Below are 17727 nucleotides of genomic sequence, written 5' to 3'. Positions count from 1 at the left end.
AAGCGTGCTGCGTGCAACTCCACTACGTACATTTTTGCAGGGGATCGATCAGTGCGTCCGGCTGTTGCCGATTCTGCACGCTGAAGTATACATCACTCAGCCAGCCGCCCGCTTACTCGTCAACGAGCACAACGATTATCCAACAACATTTACTATATTTTCGCTGTCATTGGCACTGATCAATATCACTTCTTTTAACCGTTTATATAAGCCTTGCAGCAAAGACGCAAAGAGAGGAGCCAACACGTACTGACACGGTACAGAGACATGGAGCACAACTCCTGCAGAGACATGAGCTGCCTTGCCCTGCTTGCCGTGCAGTGCCTCGGCGCCGCCGTGCTGGCGAGGGGCCAGCTGACGGACGATTTCTACGACGACTGCTGCCCCCAGGCGGAGGACATCGTCCGGGCTAGCGTGTCCGCTGCGATGAAGGCCGAGCCCAGGATGGGTGCCTCCCTGCTCAGGCTCTCACTTCCACGACTGCTTCGTCAACGTATATAACACACACTCTGACACACGCATGCTGGCCCCACTCCTCAGTCTCTGAACGTACGTTTATGTACTGATACTGAAAAAAGACTTGGCTGTATGTATGCAGGGCTGTGACGGGTCGATCCTGCTGGACGGGAGCAACAGCGAGAAGCTGGCGGCGCCGAACCTGAACTCGACGAGGGGGTTCGAGGTCGTCGACGCGATCAAGGCCGACCTCGAGAAGGCGTGTCCGGGGGTCGTATCCTGCGCGGACATCCTAGCCCCCGCGGCTAAATACGGAGTGCAGCTGGTACGTACCTTCCCAGTCAACAAGATCATAAAGAAGTTCAAGGATGTGGGTCTGAATACAACCGACGTGGTCGTTTTATCAGTGGCCCACTCATAATTCCATACAACTAGGATAAAAATAGATAAGTAAAAGTGAATAAATTATTTAAATTTTAAAAAAATTTATTAGATAGAAAAGGAGTATGCGAGAATAAGTGGTATGAAAACATCTTGTGCTTTATATAATAGAAAAGATGCAAGGTATATATTTGATCTCAAAGGTCTCTTACCCAAAATACACACTTCTAGATGAGAAACTAGTTATCCAATCCGTATTTCATTCATGTCAAGATTGCTGACTGGACGTATCGATGATCAATCGAACCATGAACAGGTGGCCACACGATCGGTCGAGCGCGGTGCGTGCTGTCAGCAACCGGCTGTCCAACTTCTCGGCGACGAGCTCGGTCGACCCGACGCTGGACCCGTCCCTGGCGTCCAGCCTGCAGACTCTCTGCCGCGGCGGGGACGGCAACCAGACGGTGGCGCTGGACAACGGCTCCGCGGACACGTTCGACAACCACTACTTCCAGAATTTGCTCGGCCAGAAGGGCCTCCTCTCCTCCGACCCGGGCCTCTTCTCCAGCGCCGACGGCGTCGCCGCCACCAAGGCTCTCGTGCAGGCCTACAGCGCCAACAGCCAGCGCTTCTTCTGCGACTTCGGCAGGTCCATGGTCAAGATGGGCAACATCAGCCCGCTCACCGGCTCGGCCGGCCAGGTTCGCAAGAACTGCCGGGCCGTCAACTGAAACCGAGCAACGCGCACATCATCTGCTTCTGGCGTCTGCCATGCATGACCTCGAAAGTTAGATCGATCCTGTGGTTTAAGCTAGTGTTGATCGCCAGCAATAGTATGGGACGATGTATCAATTAATTCAGACAGATGAGTGGTAGTAATCAGCCTCTCTGCTACGCGTCATGCAAAAACGGAGGAATCTGTAACTGCCGCTACAGTTTGATCAGTTGATGCGTTCAGCCGTTCACTGATGTCCCCTTGAACAAGCAAGAAAAATAAATGCTAACGAGTCCTTCGTCTTGCTTGCATATCTCCGTCACTTAATCACATCATGCCCCTTCTGTTCTGAGAATGATGCCTCGCCCGCTCTCTATAATTAGTACATAAGTACTACAGATTAGTACTGTCCTGACGTGTAACGTGGCCAAAATGAACAGTGTCGTACTGCAGTGCTGTGGACCATGAGATCGGATTGTGACTGGTAAGTTTTTAGGATGATCGAGACAGTGTAATAGTCGAGTGAAAATGTTAGGTCGACCCTCGACATCTCTAATTCCGTCAGTCTACGTCTAGCCTCGGACCTAGTTGGTCCAAAGCCCTAAACTTGAGCCTACGGAGACTGTTGACTCTGAAGCCTTAGGGAACCCTCGGTCCTCCCAGTAAGATTAGCCAGAGGAGTTATATCAACCGTTCTCTGCTTGCCACGGAATAATCGGCATTCCATGCTGATTTAATCAGCGACTGATCTGACACACGGGTCAGGGCTACACCGTAATAGACGATCAGTTAAGCTCTATGTCTCTAGCACCACTTGTTAGAATAATTGCTGCAACTAATCGTAGTAGCATTTTACAAGGCTAGCCTTGGTCCTGATTATACAGTGAAGATTTGAATCTTTACTAACTCTGTAGGGATATATTTATATATCTAATTATACTTTAAATAGCAATATAAATATTGATACATGATTATCATGCTAAGAGAGAGCTCTTAGGATCATCACTCTGGCCATCATTTTTCTCTTAACTTTTTCTTTAAACTTGAGTATTTTCAGTAAATTGATCTTCGCCATACTTTGTTAGTGAAAGATATTCTCTTTTACCAATAGAAAACATGTTTTATTCATTGATTGTTTTACATATGTATACAGAATAATAGGTTGTTCGTCGGGGAGACGTCTTCTTCCCAACGGACGCCATGGCAACTGCATGAGCAGTTAGGCAATAGAAGAGATCAACCGTAACAGTAAGCAAGACCTTATCGATATCTCTGGTTCCTGAATTTGACAAGCGGGGTGCTCCAGGCGAACTGCTCCAGGTTGCAAAAACGGAATACCTCGCTGGAACGTGCCTACGCGTTCGTGATTTGCGAACCGTGATCATCCAGCGAAGGAATTTAAAGTCCATGGGAACACCGTACAAGATCCTGAGAAAAGTATGCTGAATAACTGGTCCTTGAAGTTGTGTGCAATCTTCCCCAGCAATGGTCTATTGAGTACGGAGTAGTTGGCATGTATGGTATGAGGTCATAGTCATACAGGACCCTTCAGCGCAGAGTAAGGAGCCGGTTGCGTCTGCTCGCTTGATAATGTAGACTTGACCAATCACGCAGAATTAGCCTCCTTTCTATCTGAACAAACATTGCTAGTTTCAGTTTCGTAGACTGCACACGGTACCAACTCTCACGGGCAGATGATCCTCCTCAGCACGTACGTACTGAACATGTCTGTTGCAGATTAAAGTGGGCGCTGACTAAAACCACGTACGGGAACAGTCAGTCGCGCTTGGCAATCGATCGACCTCACCAAACTGGAACAAAACTCACGTGTCCTGTCCTGTGTACTGCCTTATGTTGTTGGCACTATCACTATATCACTCGTAAAATTAGGTGCGCTGGCTAATAAAGACACCGAAATGTGGCCATGCATGGTCTGATATGCACAGTGTCTCTGTTCGCACGCCTGCATGCATGCATGCATCGGCCTCTGAAAACGACGCCGCGAAGGGAAAGTCGCCACGGATCGTTCGCTCCGAATGATTGCCCATCCATCCTTCAGATCCAAGAAAAGGCGTTCTCCCTGTGCCCAAATCGACAACCACCTGTGAGCACCGCGGCTATAAAACTTGCCGGCCCGTAAGAGCGAACCATCGGAGCCATACGCTGTAGTACGCAGAGTCAGCGTGCAACAGCAACAGCACCTGCGAACGCGTGCGCGGCGAGCTCGGGGAGATCAATGGCGACCGGCCGTGCCATTTCTTGCTGTGCTCCACTGGTCGTCCTCCTGGCTGTCGCCGTCGCGCTCGGGTTTGGCGTCCGGGCCGGTGCGGCGCAGCTGTGCGACGAGTACTATGGCCGGACGTGCCCCGACGTTCACCGGATCGTGCGGCGGGTGCTGAAGAAGGCGCACGAGGCCGACGCCCGCATCTACGCCAGCCTCACCCGCCTCCACTTCCACGACTGCTTCGTCCAAGTAAACCAAACCCTCCCCTCCCTTCCACAGTGCCGTGGATTTATTACGTCGTGCGCTCGCGTTAATTTGGGTGCCAAATGCACGCGCTTCGTCTGACATGTTCGTCGTCCGCGCGACGGGTTTTGGGGTTCTCATCAGGGCTGCGACGCGTCGATCCTGCTGGACAACAGCTCGAGCATCGTGTCGGAGAAGTTCGCGACGCCGAACAACAACTCGGCGCGCGGGTACCCCGTCGTGGACGCCGTCAAGGCGGCGCTGGAGGAGGCCTGCCCCGGCGTCGTCTCCTGCGCCGACATCCTCGCTATCGCCGCCAAGATCTCGGTCGAACTGGTGCGTTTTTCTCGAGGCAGCAATTGTATGCTATCGACCCACCATTAGCTCTGAATATCACCTCATTCGAAGTTAGCTGTTAGATATTAGCTGAAGATTAACACAGCGACATTGTTCGCGAACATTTCACGCGCGCACTGTGGCGAACTGGCAGTGTACTAGATTGCATGCTGGTAAACAAATAATGTGTGCTCCGGGCCTGGAGCAAGAATTCGAAAGCCGTAGGTGCAGAATAGTTGAACTAGCTAGTATGGCTATATATAGAGAGAGATCTATGACATGTTGACAAAATTGCTCATCTTTAAGAGCATAAACGACACAGAGAACCTAGTACGACGTGGATATTTCACACGTCACATCGCATCGCCTGTCAGCACTCGGCACCCGACGTACGTCGAGATCACACCGGACGACTTCTCCTTTCCGTGCCGCTCTTTAATCCAACACGGCCACATGACGCATGGTCCCATGCATGTGTACGTGCACGCAGTCCGGCGGCCCCCGGTGGCGCGTGCAGCTCGGCCGGCGTGACGGCACCGCCGCCAACATCACCGCCGCGAACAACCTCCCGAGCCCCTTCGACAATCTCACCACGCTCCAGCAGAAGTTCGGCGCCGTCGGTCTCGACGACACCGACCTCGTCGCCCTCTCAGGTAAAAAAACGGACTCGATCGATCGGACGTTGCTCGTGATCCCGCAGGAACAGAGAGCAGTAACGCCACGTGATTGTATTACACCTGGCTGCATGCAGGGGCGCACACGTTTGGGCGCGTGCAGTGCCAGTTCGTGACGGCCCGGCTGTACAACTTCAGCGGGACGAGGCGGCCGGACCCGACGCTGGACCGCGGCTACCGGACGCTCCTCGCCCTGCGGTGCCCGAGGGGCGGGGACATGTCGGCGCTCAACGACCTCGACCCGACCACGCCGGACACCTTCGACGAGAACTACTACACGAACATCGAGGCGCGCCGCGGGTTCCTGCAGTCCGACCAGGAGCTGCTGTCGACGCCCGGCGCGCCCACGGCGGCGCTCGTCGGCCGGTTCGCCAGCAGCCAGAAGGCGTTCTTCAAGAGCTTCGCCAGGTCCATGATCAACATGGGGAACATCGAGCCGCTGACGGGGAGCCAGGGGGAGGTTCGGACGAACTGTAGGAAGGTCAATGGGAGCTAGTGAGCTAGACCGATCGAGGATTCGAGCAGCTTGTAAATGTATCATGTTTAAGCTGAAGATGCCTGCATTTTTTGTTATGGGAAGACTAGTTCGTTACATAAGATAAGCTGCACTGCACGAATACTACATAGAAAACCAAAGAAATATACTGCTAGCTTTTTTCTCTTATTTTTTTACCACTGGAATGGTAGCGAGGGCCAGAGGGCGATGATTCTGGTGGCACCAATAGATCAAGTCACTACTGCAGAATATATCAGTTGTGGGTTTTAAACCGACACTAATTACTCGGCACTGATAGTCAGTGACTATTAGTATCGGGTATGAAACTGACACTGAAAATCACTATCAGTGTCGGATCCCTGTTAGGAAACGGCACTGATACTGACTATCAATGTCGATTCTAAAATAGAACCGGCACTGATAGATATTCGGCAGCCAAAAAATTTGCACAATCCAAGATGCATCATATGTACATACATCCGTTCTTCTAATGTTTAAGTCACGATAAACACTTAATCATTAATTCAAACTATAGGCATTTCTAAAATTACATCAAATACCATTACATGCATAGTTAATATCTAAAATTTCAACTCCAAATATTACATCAAAATGATTAAGTGTATAAATGAGCGCACTAGGTGTTGCTTCAAACAAAAGTTCTACTAGACTTCCGTAAATAACGAAACCGTTACTATCACATTGAAATTTAAGGTGTGACTGGTACTTTCCTTCCCGGACCTTCCTGCATTGAGGACCAAGTAATGTGTATCCCACTACTGGGCAAAAAGATGTAAGATTCAAGTCAAACTACGATCCATCAGTATCCGAGTGTTCCAGTAAAAATCTTACAAACAAAGAACAATAATATAGAGAAAAAATTTAATATTATTAAAATAATCCTAGCTATAAACTACAGGTTCATGTCACCAACCGTTTCAACTGCATGTAACCGCAAGAGACTAGGAGTCATTGCAAGCACATCCTTATTTTATTCAAGCGCTTCAATTTGAAATAGTTGTAGTCCGGCAACACCTACACATGAATCAAATAATAATCGAGTATGAGCACAAGTCCTTCCTGATTGACTCAAGATCAGTTCACGTAACACCACACAAACTCCAAACAAAACCAACATGTTAACATAAGCATACTCAACTAATGATAACGCATCAAACCAACTATGCTATCCAAGCATATCTTAGCAACTCATGAACATCAACCAAATGTCATTATACTAAATCATTTTGGTCTGCCAATTTCATCAATAATCAATTTTTCATCACATGATCTTACAATCTCCTTCTTGATGAAAACATTGGCAACCCTCATGTGAATATTGGTAATCTTTTAATAGACATGATTTGATTTTAAAATTAAACGCAAAGTGAAATCAAAAGATCAACAAAAATCCTTTGAAAAAATTTTCTCTCCTCTTTTGAAGCAAAAAAATAAAAATAATAAGCAACTTTCTCTCCCCCTTCGGCAATGATTTCACCGAAAATTCAAAAGAGAGAATGTCTTGTTATTTCAATGAGCATCAGAATTCATCCACATATATAACAAATACTCGACTAAGTCACACTATCAAGAATTTTTGCACCAACGCGTCTACACATATAAAAATATAGTGTGAGCATAACTTATCAAATATAATTAATGATTTATTTGTAAGGTATGGTCTCCCAATCTAAATCACTCGAATCCTCAATTTATATGCTATCAAAATCATGAATATCAAAAGTATGTTATTGTTTTGATTTAAAAAGATATATAACAAGATGCCAAAATTGATGTCAAGTAACTTCTCATATTCTTTTGCAAGAAATTATATGCACCATCAGTCTTATTCTAACCAACCATACCAAATCTATGTCAAAAAAGATAATCAGAAGCTTAAGACAATGATTTTGATCGTACACAACTTCTTCCAAATTCATATCAAAGTGCAATGATAAGTAGTCTCAAAAAAAGAAGTGCGACAGTGCATACTTCCTTGATCTTTTGTCTATCAACTATTATTCAGTACTTTTTCATTTATTTGATTCTTTCACATGTAGTATTTTTATCAAAAATTAAAGCAATCAAGAGAGTTTAACCATAACAAAATTTAATTCAAGTTGTCATTCGATTTAAAAAAATCATGACAAAAATTACACAGTTACACATGTAGATATGGAAGTGCAAAAGCTCATATGTAGCATAAGCACTGGCTTCAAAAGTCACATATGTATCAGATATGATGTTTTATTATATTTCATTGTTTTCTTATTTTTATAAACTTCAACAAGTTCCAAGATATAAGAACTCCACCTCAAAATAATCCCATATGATGAATAACACTACGTTCTCCCTGAAGAAAAGTAAACCGAAAAGAATCCAAAGATTTTGTGAAAAATATCTGTCAATTGGTGTTCAATATTCACACGAAGAAGTTCAATGTTTTCTTTTTCAATATTGTCTCTAAAAAATGAAATCTGATATCAATATGTTTAGTTCGAGAATGTTGCACAAGATCTTTAGTAATACTTATAGCACTATCTAAATTAACCTCATAATCTTTAAGTGTAGCAACTATACAAAGAGTTTGTGAACAACAACTAGTAGCAACTATATATTCAAATTCAGCAGTAGATTGTGTAACAGAGGACTATTTCCTAGATAACTATGCAACAAGAGAATTACGCAAGAAATGACATGTACCAGATGTACTTTTCTCTATCAATTTCATAACCTTCAAAATCAGCATCAGAAAAAGCTCTTAAGCTAATAGATGAAGAAGCAGAAAATCAAATGCCAAAATCTTGAGTTCCATGAAGATACCTTAGAATCCGTTTGACAACTTGTCGATGTGAAACACGTGGAGAAGCTTGAAATCGTGCACACAAGCATACAACAAAGCATACAATAAATTGTATGTCTGACCTTGAAGCGGTGAGATACAAAAGTGATTCAATCATACTTCTATGTTCTTTTTTATCAACTGGCTCAACATCTTCATCAGGATCTAGTGTCGTTGTTGCTCCAATAGGTGTCATGATCGGCTTGCTGTTTTTCATCTCAAAATGTCGTAGCAGGTCTCGTGTATACTTAATTTGATGAACAAAAGTATTTTCTTTGGTTTGTTTGACTTGAAGTCCAAAAAGTACGTTAGTTCACCCATCATACTCATCTCAAATTCTCTGCTCATCATTTCTAAAAACTGGGACACCAAATTATGAGAAGAACAACCAAAGATGATATCATCTATATAAATTTGAAGAAATAGTTGATCGTTACCATATTTGAGCACAAACAACGTCTTATCTATTTTTCCCATTTCAAAAATATTTTCAAGGAAGAATGTTTTAAACCTATCATACCACGCTCTAGAAGTTTGTTTTAAACCATACAAAGCTTTCGACAACTTGTATATATAATTTGGATATTTTGAATTTTCAAAATCAGGTGGTTGCTTAACATAAATCTCTTCATTTATGTAGCCATTAAGAAAAGTATTTTTGACATTCATTTGATATAATCTAAAACCTTTAGATGCAGCAAAAGTTAAAAGAATTCTAATAGCTTCTAGTTTAGCAACCGGAGCAAATGTTTCTTCAAAATCTAGCCCTTCTACCTATGTAAAACCTTGAGCTACAAGTCTAGCTTTATTTCTAACAATAACATCATCCTCACTTTATTTATTTTTGAAAACTCATTTAGTACCGATAAGTGTATGACTCGGAGGAGGTGCGAGAAGCTTTCATACTTTGTTGCGTTCAAAATTTTCAAGTTCCTCATGCATGACATTGATCTAAGATTCGTCAGTTAATGCATGTGAAACATCTTTGGGTTCAAAAGAAACAACAAAAATTGAATGAGTACGAGAATTAGAATCAATAAATCTGGACTGTGTAACTCACTCGTGCAAATCTCCAATCATCTTATCAGGTTGATGACTCTGATGAATATGCAAAGGAGCTGTCACTTGAGATGCAATATCTTCTTCTCCTTCAATACGCACAGATGATGTAGTAGCTTGAGAATGTCCAACTATAGCTAAAGTGATCGAAGATGTCAAGGGATCTACAACTGATTGTATCATCGGAATTAAAATCTCATCCTCATCGACCTCATCATCATCCACAAAAATACTCTCGAACTCTCTCTGAATATGTGTACTTGTATCTGCATTATTTGATCAGTTTTAGGACTAGCGTCATCAAAAGTAACCTCATAGGTTTTAATAATTTTATTAGTCTCCAAAATAATCACTCGATAGCCACGAGTATAAGTAGGATATAAAAAAAAATCAAGCAGTGGGATTTTCTGAAAGAGATGAGTAAGAAGGATCTGATCTAACACACTTAAGACTTGTTGTAGACTGCCTCCTGAGTGCTGGCTCAGCAGCAACCCCTCAAACACCCCTGCCGACCGCTTGATGCTTCTGCCAGGAGAAGACCATAGGAAGACGAGCAACAAGAGCTTGAAGATGCTGACACTTCTATCTTAGCAGTTTAAAATTTATGGCTATCCTAGTTACAAACTCTGTGGAATGGTTCTAAGTAGTGCTTTTTTGGGGGGTCTAGACTGATCTGGGTTGCTAAACATGGTTAGCTTTCGATGTCTTTCGATGCTTTCTGGAGATGGGTTGGTTCTCTGTCTTATAACCCAAAATTCCAAACTTTGTGACTGTACTGGTTAATTTTGTTAATGGAAATGGTATCCCGGCGTTTGAAAAAGTTGTTGTGGCAAGATCGAGTGTGGGAAAGCAACGATATTTGCTTACCATGATGTCTAGGTCCGACGATAGCGATATGGGTTTATCGAAAAGGCAACAACATGGCAAGCAGTGAAGGCATATTCTCCAGTAGCTATCTCCGAACAGGTGCTCTTTCTTGATATTTTTCCCTTTTAAATGAGTTTTGACATACGCATCTTGTCCGCGGTTAGTGGATTTCTCCCTGGTGCTGACGTGAATTGTCGGCTTCAAGCAACACTTATTCTTTATTTTCTTCTGATCGACGCGAAAGCATGGAGAAAGTTTAGCCGGAGATGAATAGATCCAACGTTGCGATTGGTTTATTTGCTCTTGATTTTCATGAAAAGGAAGGAGGAGCCCGAGCTTAGTATGTTTTTTTATGATTAAGATTCTGTTTTTTTAATTCAGATTACGAGAATATAGTTTATTTTATAAAATTTATGAAGATTATTTTTCATCAGATTGTGAATTGTGAGATTTTATAAATACAACTTAGCAAAATAAATTATGAGAATTGGCTTTTATATTATGATAGTTTGTTTTTTTCTTTTACTTTTGAGACTAAAATTCGTAATAACAATAAACAATAAACATGTCCTCTATGAAATGGTAAAATCTTAGTTTCATAAAGCGTTGGATTCAACTGTTTCATTGCTCTGTTGTAAATTGTAGTCAAATTCCATATCAATTGCTAGCAAACTCCAAGCACGGAACGCATTTGCAGAGGTTTCATCCAGAAAATCTCGATCATCCATCCGATGATCCGTCGTCTCATGAGCAGTGCCTCCTCGCACCGTCCACACATGGCGAACTCCACCGCTCCACCCACACCCGCGGTCCGACGCGTCGACGCGACGGGGAGCGCCCGCGCCACACGAAAACCTTCGAAGATCCCGAGCCGCCACGCACGGCACAAACCCGATTCAAACCGTTTCAAAAGGGACACCCCACCACGCGGGTCCACCGCTCTTCCCGTTTCCGCCCGCGCCGCGCCACGCCACGCCATGGTCTCCCCGCCGCGCAGCCATCCCGCCGCCGCCGCCGCGCGAGCGCCCACCGCCACCGCGTCCCCGCCTCCGCAGCCGCTCGCTGCCTCCCACCCGCTTCCCCGCGCGTTCCTCGCCACCTCCTCCCCGCGCGCCGCCGCCGCGGCGGCCCCGGCTCCCCCGCTCTTCACCGGCCGCCCGCTAAACCCCAACCCTCCTGGCCACGCCTCCTCCGCGCCCCACGGCATCCTCTACCCCATCGCGACATCCGCTGCGGCCGCACATCACCGGCGCGGCGTTCCCCCCGTGGCCGTCGGATACCCCCGCGCCCACGCCGTTGCTGTCCCCATCGCGCAGCCTCAGCAGCAGCCCCTAGCGTACGCGCACGCGCACGCGCAGCCCCGGTCATTCGCGGCCGTGCCTCGGGCCCTGGTGGCGGGTGTGGCGGTGCGGCCCGAGCAGCCTCCCCGTGGAGTTCCGATAGCTCCGCAGCCCAAGGTTAGTGGCTTAATTTCTGGTAAATTTTGGAACTTTTAGCCGATTTGAGCATATGGCTAAGGCATGATGTGCAGGTTGAGTTATATAAACAAATTATATGCAGTATTTGTGGAATGTTAGTGCGGGGATAAGTAATCTAGGGTAACTTGAATGGTTAGACATCAGGGATTCAGTCCTTGTGAATTGCTGGAGAGAGTAAATCATAGTGTTCTGTAGTTTGAGCATGTTATTTGATTTTGGATAGTGTTGACCTGTTTCAGATATTGTGTTAATTAGGATTTTTCTCGATGGAATTCTGCAGGAAAGATTATTAATTTTGAAGTTCCATTGACACTTTTTGTTGTGTTTCTTTTGGAACTTCTTAGGTTAATCCAGTCCCACCTACTGCTCCATCCAATGAGCAGAACAACTCAAAGGATAGGTAAACAACAAGACAATAAGCATGCAAATGTTTGTCTTATGGAATGAAAATTTGTCACGTAACAATTCTGCATTTGACTTATCCGTAGGGAAAGGAGCAGAGAAGACTCTACAACTGTGGTGATTAATGACCGCAAAGTAAGTACTCTACATGTTTTTTATCTTTGTCTTCTAGACATAGGTCAGTGAGATGTGACGTTTGCACTCAGTTGTGTTACTGTCAATTTCATACTGTAGAATTATTGTAATTTCTGGATAGTATGAAATTGTCCAGTGAATGTTCCACATACCATTTAATCCTGGGACCTGTGAGGACATGTTGTAAGTTTTGTACTTTGTACTGATTAGTCATAGGTTATTTCCATTCCTAAGGTAATATGATCCACATCATATGATATTTTACTGCAGGGATGAAAAGGGTGACAATGTTATTTGCTCTTCACACTTTTTTTTTCTGTTCAAGAAAGACAACTTGGTTCTATTTCATCTTCCTATTCTTCCAAATATCTATGATCATTGATACTTCGAGTATGAGGTTGAGATTGGTATCGTATTTATGAAACGATTGATCTGCTGCCTAAGAAGGATCAGTTTGCCAAGTTTATACATGCCTTCTTTGTTATGTTGATAAACAAAGTGGGTCGCACACTAGAACTGACATTACTTTCAATTATGTATTGGCTGCTCCAAAGGTTAACTTGCTGGACAGTGAGTCAGGATCCTTGTACGCTCTCTGTAGATCTTGGGTGCATAATGGTATTCCACGTGAAAGTCAGGTTAGCATGCCTTCCTTCTTTCAGATGCCTTCCTTCCTTCGTTCAGATCTTGGGTGCATACGGTGGTTGGTTGCTTTTTAAAATTATTCTAGAATAGTGTAGTTCCTTTACCTTTTTCTTTTGAGAAAATCACAGTTCCTTACTATGGAATTCCTCTAAACCAGCTCCATCTAACATGCCTCAAGCCCTCAAGTGTGTTTATGGTGTTTTTTAAATTTTCGATTTGTTTAACTTTGAGTGAAATAGTATGCGTTTTTCAGATGAATATTCATGTACGAGAAATAAAATAGTTTCTTGTTTAACTACCTTTATTTAGGACATTTGATAAGTATTGGTCAAAATGAATTTAAGTCCTTAGCTTAGAAGTCATTTTTTCCCGAGTTTTACTGTTGATATTTTTCCTTGGCAATTTCTCTCTGTCATGTATTTGTGTTAAGGATTATTTAAATATTGTGCTGTACTGTAAAAAGATTTGAGTTATATGAAGGCAAACACAGTCTTTATTTTGTATATTTTGCAAATATCAGTTGAAGATATGTTTGTCTTAAGTTTTAAATGCAATTTCTAGTATACAACAGGATTTGTTTTCCGGGCATTTGCCCTTGTTACTTTCAGAGGCTACATGTGTTCTGTTATTTGATGTTCTTTGAATTTAGCAATCTTCAAATTTTTGTGTGAATTGCTAAGTGCAGTTTGTCAGATTACACATGACTACTGGTTTTTTTTTGTGTGGATGGATTGTTCTGTGTTCCCCTTCTCTTCATGTTGTACTAATGCAGTCCATATTCCAGAAACCTCAACGACTACTGTTTTTAGTGTGGATGGATTGTGTCTACCCCCCCTCCTTTTCTTCTTAATATTTGAATGCATCTGCAGTCCATGCTCCAGATTTTGCACGTGTGCCATGTTCTCCATGCACTTGACTCACTGTTTTATTCAGCCAAGCTTTGCAAATGGTGAACCAATCCTTCCAAGGCCTTTACCTGCTTCAGTCATAGATTCTAGGATATCAGAAAAGGAAAAAAATGATGCTCTGGATGAAGATTCAGATGAAGAGCCACAGAAGGTATCTTTTATAAAATCTACTTTGCAGTTTGTCTATTTTGATTCATTTAAGTTAACACCTTGCTGATAAAAATGCACAGTGAAGCACACAACATGGATATGTTCTGCTCAGGCAATTTTGGATTCTACTTAACTTGTTTATTGCTCAATTCTTTAGCTAGTTCTTGGTTTTCAAAAGATGAACGTTAGGGTTCTTTTTACCATACCACTTTTTTAAATTGTAAGGGAGTAAGTTTGGCAATCGACTGTTGATTCCACCATATGGCAGGTCATTAGCTGCAGTCATTTTGAAGGCATATAAAAACCATTTCGACTCATTATTTTTTCCAAAAGATGTGGTTGAAGATGTAGCTTATTTTATCATGCGATCATCCACTGTTTCTTCCTTTCTTAGACCTTCGTGGGGGCATTTTTGAGTTCTTGGCATCTAGGCCTTTTATAATTAGCATTATGATATTTGATTTGCGAAAAATTTATTCTCTTGCTCGGGACTTGACGATTTCTGAAAACTGGCTCCTGACTTTTGGATTTTACCCTTTTTATTTTTCCTCCTACCCTTCCATTTTTCTGTTTACAGAAGTATTTCCCAAGTCATAGGCGCTAAATAGGCTACTATTGTCTGCGCCCACTTTTGCTAAGACATTTTTTGTCCCCTCTAGAAACACTTTTTTTAATTCCTGCATAAGAGTTATGCTACGGACAATCTTAAATTTTAATACACCTGGCTAAAGGTACCAAAGCCAACATGTTAGCAAGCTTGGGCTCATGTGTTCTACCATACCAATTTACCATAAAAATGTGGCATAGCCAAATTAGTCTTCATTCCTCGAGACTTAAGGGGTGAAGCAGTATTCCTTCTTTTCTAATGAAATTCTTGTTCAGGTCGAGTTACTTGTTTGTGATTCTGTGTCATTTACCATTTTGTAGTTTGTGGAGTACTTTTCCTCCATCCTTTTCTATCACAAGAAACACAAGTGTTTCATTTATGGATGCAATATTAGACTTAGATACCAGTGGATTTTATCTTTTATCTCGCAGAATGCTGACGGTGAATACATCGCAAGCGACTTATTAAAGCAGCATGTAAAACGTGCAAAAAAGATACGTGCTGGGTATGTATATCCTTTTCTTTTTCTTTCACCCCTTTACCTTTATATAAGGGTCAATCGATTGTCAAAAAAATATTAGGCAGAAATGTGTCACTGCAATAGAGATGATTGACCCGTGCCTCTATGGGGTTGTCTTGGTAGAACTGCAGCTTGTAAACGAAAAGCATGTCCAGAAACTGGAACACAAGATTGTGATCCCGATTGCACGATCAGTTTTTTCATTCTTTTTTGACAATGTTCCTTTGACAGGTTGCAAAAGGAGCGGCTTCGTCGGATTGAAAGATACAAGCAACGCCTTGCACTTCTTTTGCCCCCACCTAGCGAGCTTGGGAGGCACGATCCTCTATGACAGTATCTATAAATAGAATAAGCTGAAAGCATAGCTGTTGTGTTGTTAGTTGTAACTAACGTTGACACCATTTGTTACCAGCATTGTATGTTTAGGAGCTTTCACGCTGGATGTTTAATACCAACATTATCTAATAAACTGAAACAGAAATCATAGCGTCATACCTTATGGTCTGCACACGCATACATAACCTAGTTTGCTGAATCTGGCCTACAGGCATCAGGCATGGTGAGTATTATGAATTTCGAGCTTCTGTTTTTGCGCCCTCAAGAGTTCTCAGTTTTTGGTTAGTTGGCAACTCGTGTAAAGCGAATAATTCATAATCGCATTGCTTGCCAAGTTTCGAAGTGTATTGGGGAGATCCTGTCGAGTTCGCAACATCTCCCAACATCTGTGATTCTGATACACCGTACTTCTTTTTTACGAAATGATGATTGATTATATACCCAGCTCAAAGAATTCGTGGATTTACATGTTCAAACAAAATGGAATCAACACGCTCCGCTTTTGAGTCTATGAACAGTCATATTCAGATCAGTTTCCATTCACCACCCTGCAGTTCCTCCTGATCTCCCCCATGCTCCCGGTCAGCGGCGCGATGCTCCCCATCTTGATCATCGCCGTCGCGAAGCTCTAGAAGAACTCGGCTTGGCTGGCGGCGAACCGCCCGACAATGGGCGCGGTGGACGCCGCACCCTCCTCCGGCGCGGAGAGCATCGCCTGGTTGGAGCTGTCGTCGAACGTGTCCGGCGTGGCCGGGTCGAGGGTGTTCATGCACGTGTTATCGCTCACCGCCGCCGGGCAGTGCTGCCGCAGCGCCGCAAGGTACGCTTGGTCCAGCGTCGGATCCGGCTGCTCCGTGTTGCTGAAGTTGTGGGGCCTGTCCTGTATGGATTGGCACTGCGCCCGGCCGATCGTGTACTGTGTGCTCCTGCCAGGTGCAACGGGACATGTCATCATTTGACTATTTGAGTACCGCACCGCTACGTGCCACAGCGCAGTTGCTGCTATGGCTATGCTCCAGGTGGTATTGCTATTCTTGGTTTCTCGTTTCGTCATGCGACGAAATATATACCTTGGAGGACGACGAAATCGGTGTCATCGAGGCCGAGGTCGGCGAACTTCTGCTTAAGAATGTGCAGCGGCTCCGTCGGGTTCGGGAGGTTGTCGGCGCCGTCGAAGTTGGCCGTCATGCCGTCTCTCCGTTCCAGCAGCACCTTCCAGTACGGACCTCCTGCCTGTTCATCCAATCAGAAAACAGCGTTAGAAATTCCTAAAGCAACGTTCGCGCGCTCTGTAGTTGTTGACAGCTACTCTTGTGCATGCACGGGCTACGTCGTGTCAGCCACAGACCAGCTCAACGGAGACCTCGGCGGCGAGGGCGAGGATGTCGGCGCAGGAGACGACGTCCGGGCAAGCGTTCTCCAGTGCAGCCTTGATGTCGCCCACCACCGGGAACCCCCGCGCCGAGCCGTTGTTCGGGGAGGCGCCCTTGTCGCTGGCCATCGTCGGGGTGTCGTCGAGCAGCAGCGATCCGTCACAGCCCTGCACACGATCAATCCAGCACCGTTCACCCAGATTAGTCCCGGCTCAAAGCACGTATGCTTGGCGCGCACAATTTGGTTAGCGTTAGCGGCGGCGGTGCCGATCGAGGGACATGAAGCGTGCACGTACATTGACGAAGCAGTCGTGGAAGTGGAGGCGGACAAGGCTGGCGAGGATGCGCGGGTCGGCGGTGCGAGCCTCCTGGATGACTCGCCGCACCGTGTCGTAGACGTGCGGGCACGATCCGTCGTAGAACCCCGGGCTCAGGCGCTCAGCTGCTGCGCCACCACCGCGCCGCCGAGCGCCGCGAGGGCGAGCATCAGAGCGCACAGGGTTGCGGCTACCGGTGGCATCGGAGGACGGGCCATCTTGCCGATCGAAAGGCTCGAAAACCTCTTCTCTCTTCTTGACCCCGCGACGAAGTACGTGCAGCGGCCGGGCGGCCTGGGCTCCTCGATCACTTGTTCTTGTCGTGATCTGCGCGGGCGTTTCGTGGAGTGGGCAGGGCATGTCGATGGCTCTACCTATATAGGAGTAGCTTGCCCGCGCGGGGTTTGACATGTTCGGCGGCCTGGTTGCTTCCATGCAAATGCGACGATCAGGTGATGCGTGGACTCACTCCTCAACGCGCGTTACTGGGCTGAGGCTGATTACTAGTCGCTCTGTTTGGAGAGGGGACACGATCCTGCCGAGTGCGGTTGATCAGTTGCTAG

At 45.0% G+C, this 17727-nt stretch overlaps 2 protein-coding genes and 2 pseudogenes across 2 annotated transcripts; 3 read left to right on the top strand and 1 right to left on the bottom strand.

Annotated features, from left to right (window-relative positions):
- Positions 1 to 234: 234 nt before the first annotated feature.
- LOC133910953 (peroxidase N-like) lies at positions 235 to 1839 on the top strand (annotated as a pseudogene).
- A 1830-nt stretch (positions 1840 to 3669) lies between these two features.
- On the top strand, positions 3670 to 5662 carry LOC133910952 (peroxidase A2-like). The gene is made up of 4 exons (XM_062353191.1): positions 3670 to 4025; positions 4164 to 4355; positions 4846 to 5008; positions 5107 to 5662. The coding sequence occupies exons 1-4, from the start codon at positions 3789 to 3791 to the stop codon at positions 5523 to 5525; spliced, it is 1011 nt and encodes a 336-aa protein (XP_062209175.1). The 5' UTR covers positions 3670 to 3788; the 3' UTR covers positions 5526 to 5662.
- A 5444-nt stretch (positions 5663 to 11106) lies between these two features.
- On the top strand, positions 11107 to 15630 carry LOC133911982 (uncharacterized). Its single transcript, XM_062354500.1, has 7 exons — positions 11107 to 11750; positions 12116 to 12171; positions 12260 to 12308; positions 12863 to 12946; positions 13887 to 14012; positions 15050 to 15123; positions 15370 to 15630. Exons 1-7 carry the CDS (start codon positions 11271 to 11273, stop codon positions 15467 to 15469), a joined length of 969 nt encoding a protein of 322 aa, XP_062210484.1. The 5' UTR covers positions 11107 to 11270; the 3' UTR covers positions 15470 to 15630.
- Positions 15631 to 15882: 252 nt separating this feature from the next.
- Positions 15883 to 17499, bottom strand: LOC133911983 (peroxidase A2-like; annotated as a pseudogene).
- Positions 17500 to 17727: the final 228 nt, after the last annotated feature.

Source organism: Phragmites australis, chromosome 3 (genome assembly GCF_958298935.1).
Source record: "Phragmites australis chromosome 3, lpPhrAust1.1, whole genome shotgun sequence".
In the NCBI taxonomy this organism is placed as follows: domain Eukaryota; kingdom Viridiplantae; phylum Streptophyta; class Magnoliopsida; order Poales; family Poaceae; genus Phragmites; species Phragmites australis.
This window is presented reverse-complemented; position numbering and strand designations above follow the sequence as displayed.

Coding starts and splice junctions, on each gene's coding strand:
- LOC133911982 (XM_062354500.1), top strand. CDS start 11,271: ATGGTCTCCCCGCCGCGCAGCCATCCCGCCGCCGCCGCCGCGCGAGCG. Junction 11,751..12,115: donor CGATAGCTCCGCAGCCCAAG/GTTAGTGGCTTA, acceptor GGAACTTCTTAG/GTTAATCCAGTCCCACCTAC. Junction 12,947..13,886: donor GTATTCCACGTGAAAGTCAG/GTTAGCATGCCT, acceptor TGTTTTATTCAG/CCAAGCTTTGCAAATGGTGA.
- LOC133910952 (XM_062353191.1), top strand. CDS start 3,789: ATGGCGACCGGCCGTGCCATTTCTTGCTGTGCTCCACTGGTCGTCCTC. Junction 4,356..4,845: donor CCAAGATCTCGGTCGAACTG/GTGCGTTTTTCT, acceptor ACGTGCACGCAG/TCCGGCGGCCCCCGGTGGCG. Junction 5,009..5,106: donor CGACCTCGTCGCCCTCTCAG/GTAAAAAAACGG, acceptor GGCTGCATGCAG/GGGCGCACACGTTTGGGCGC.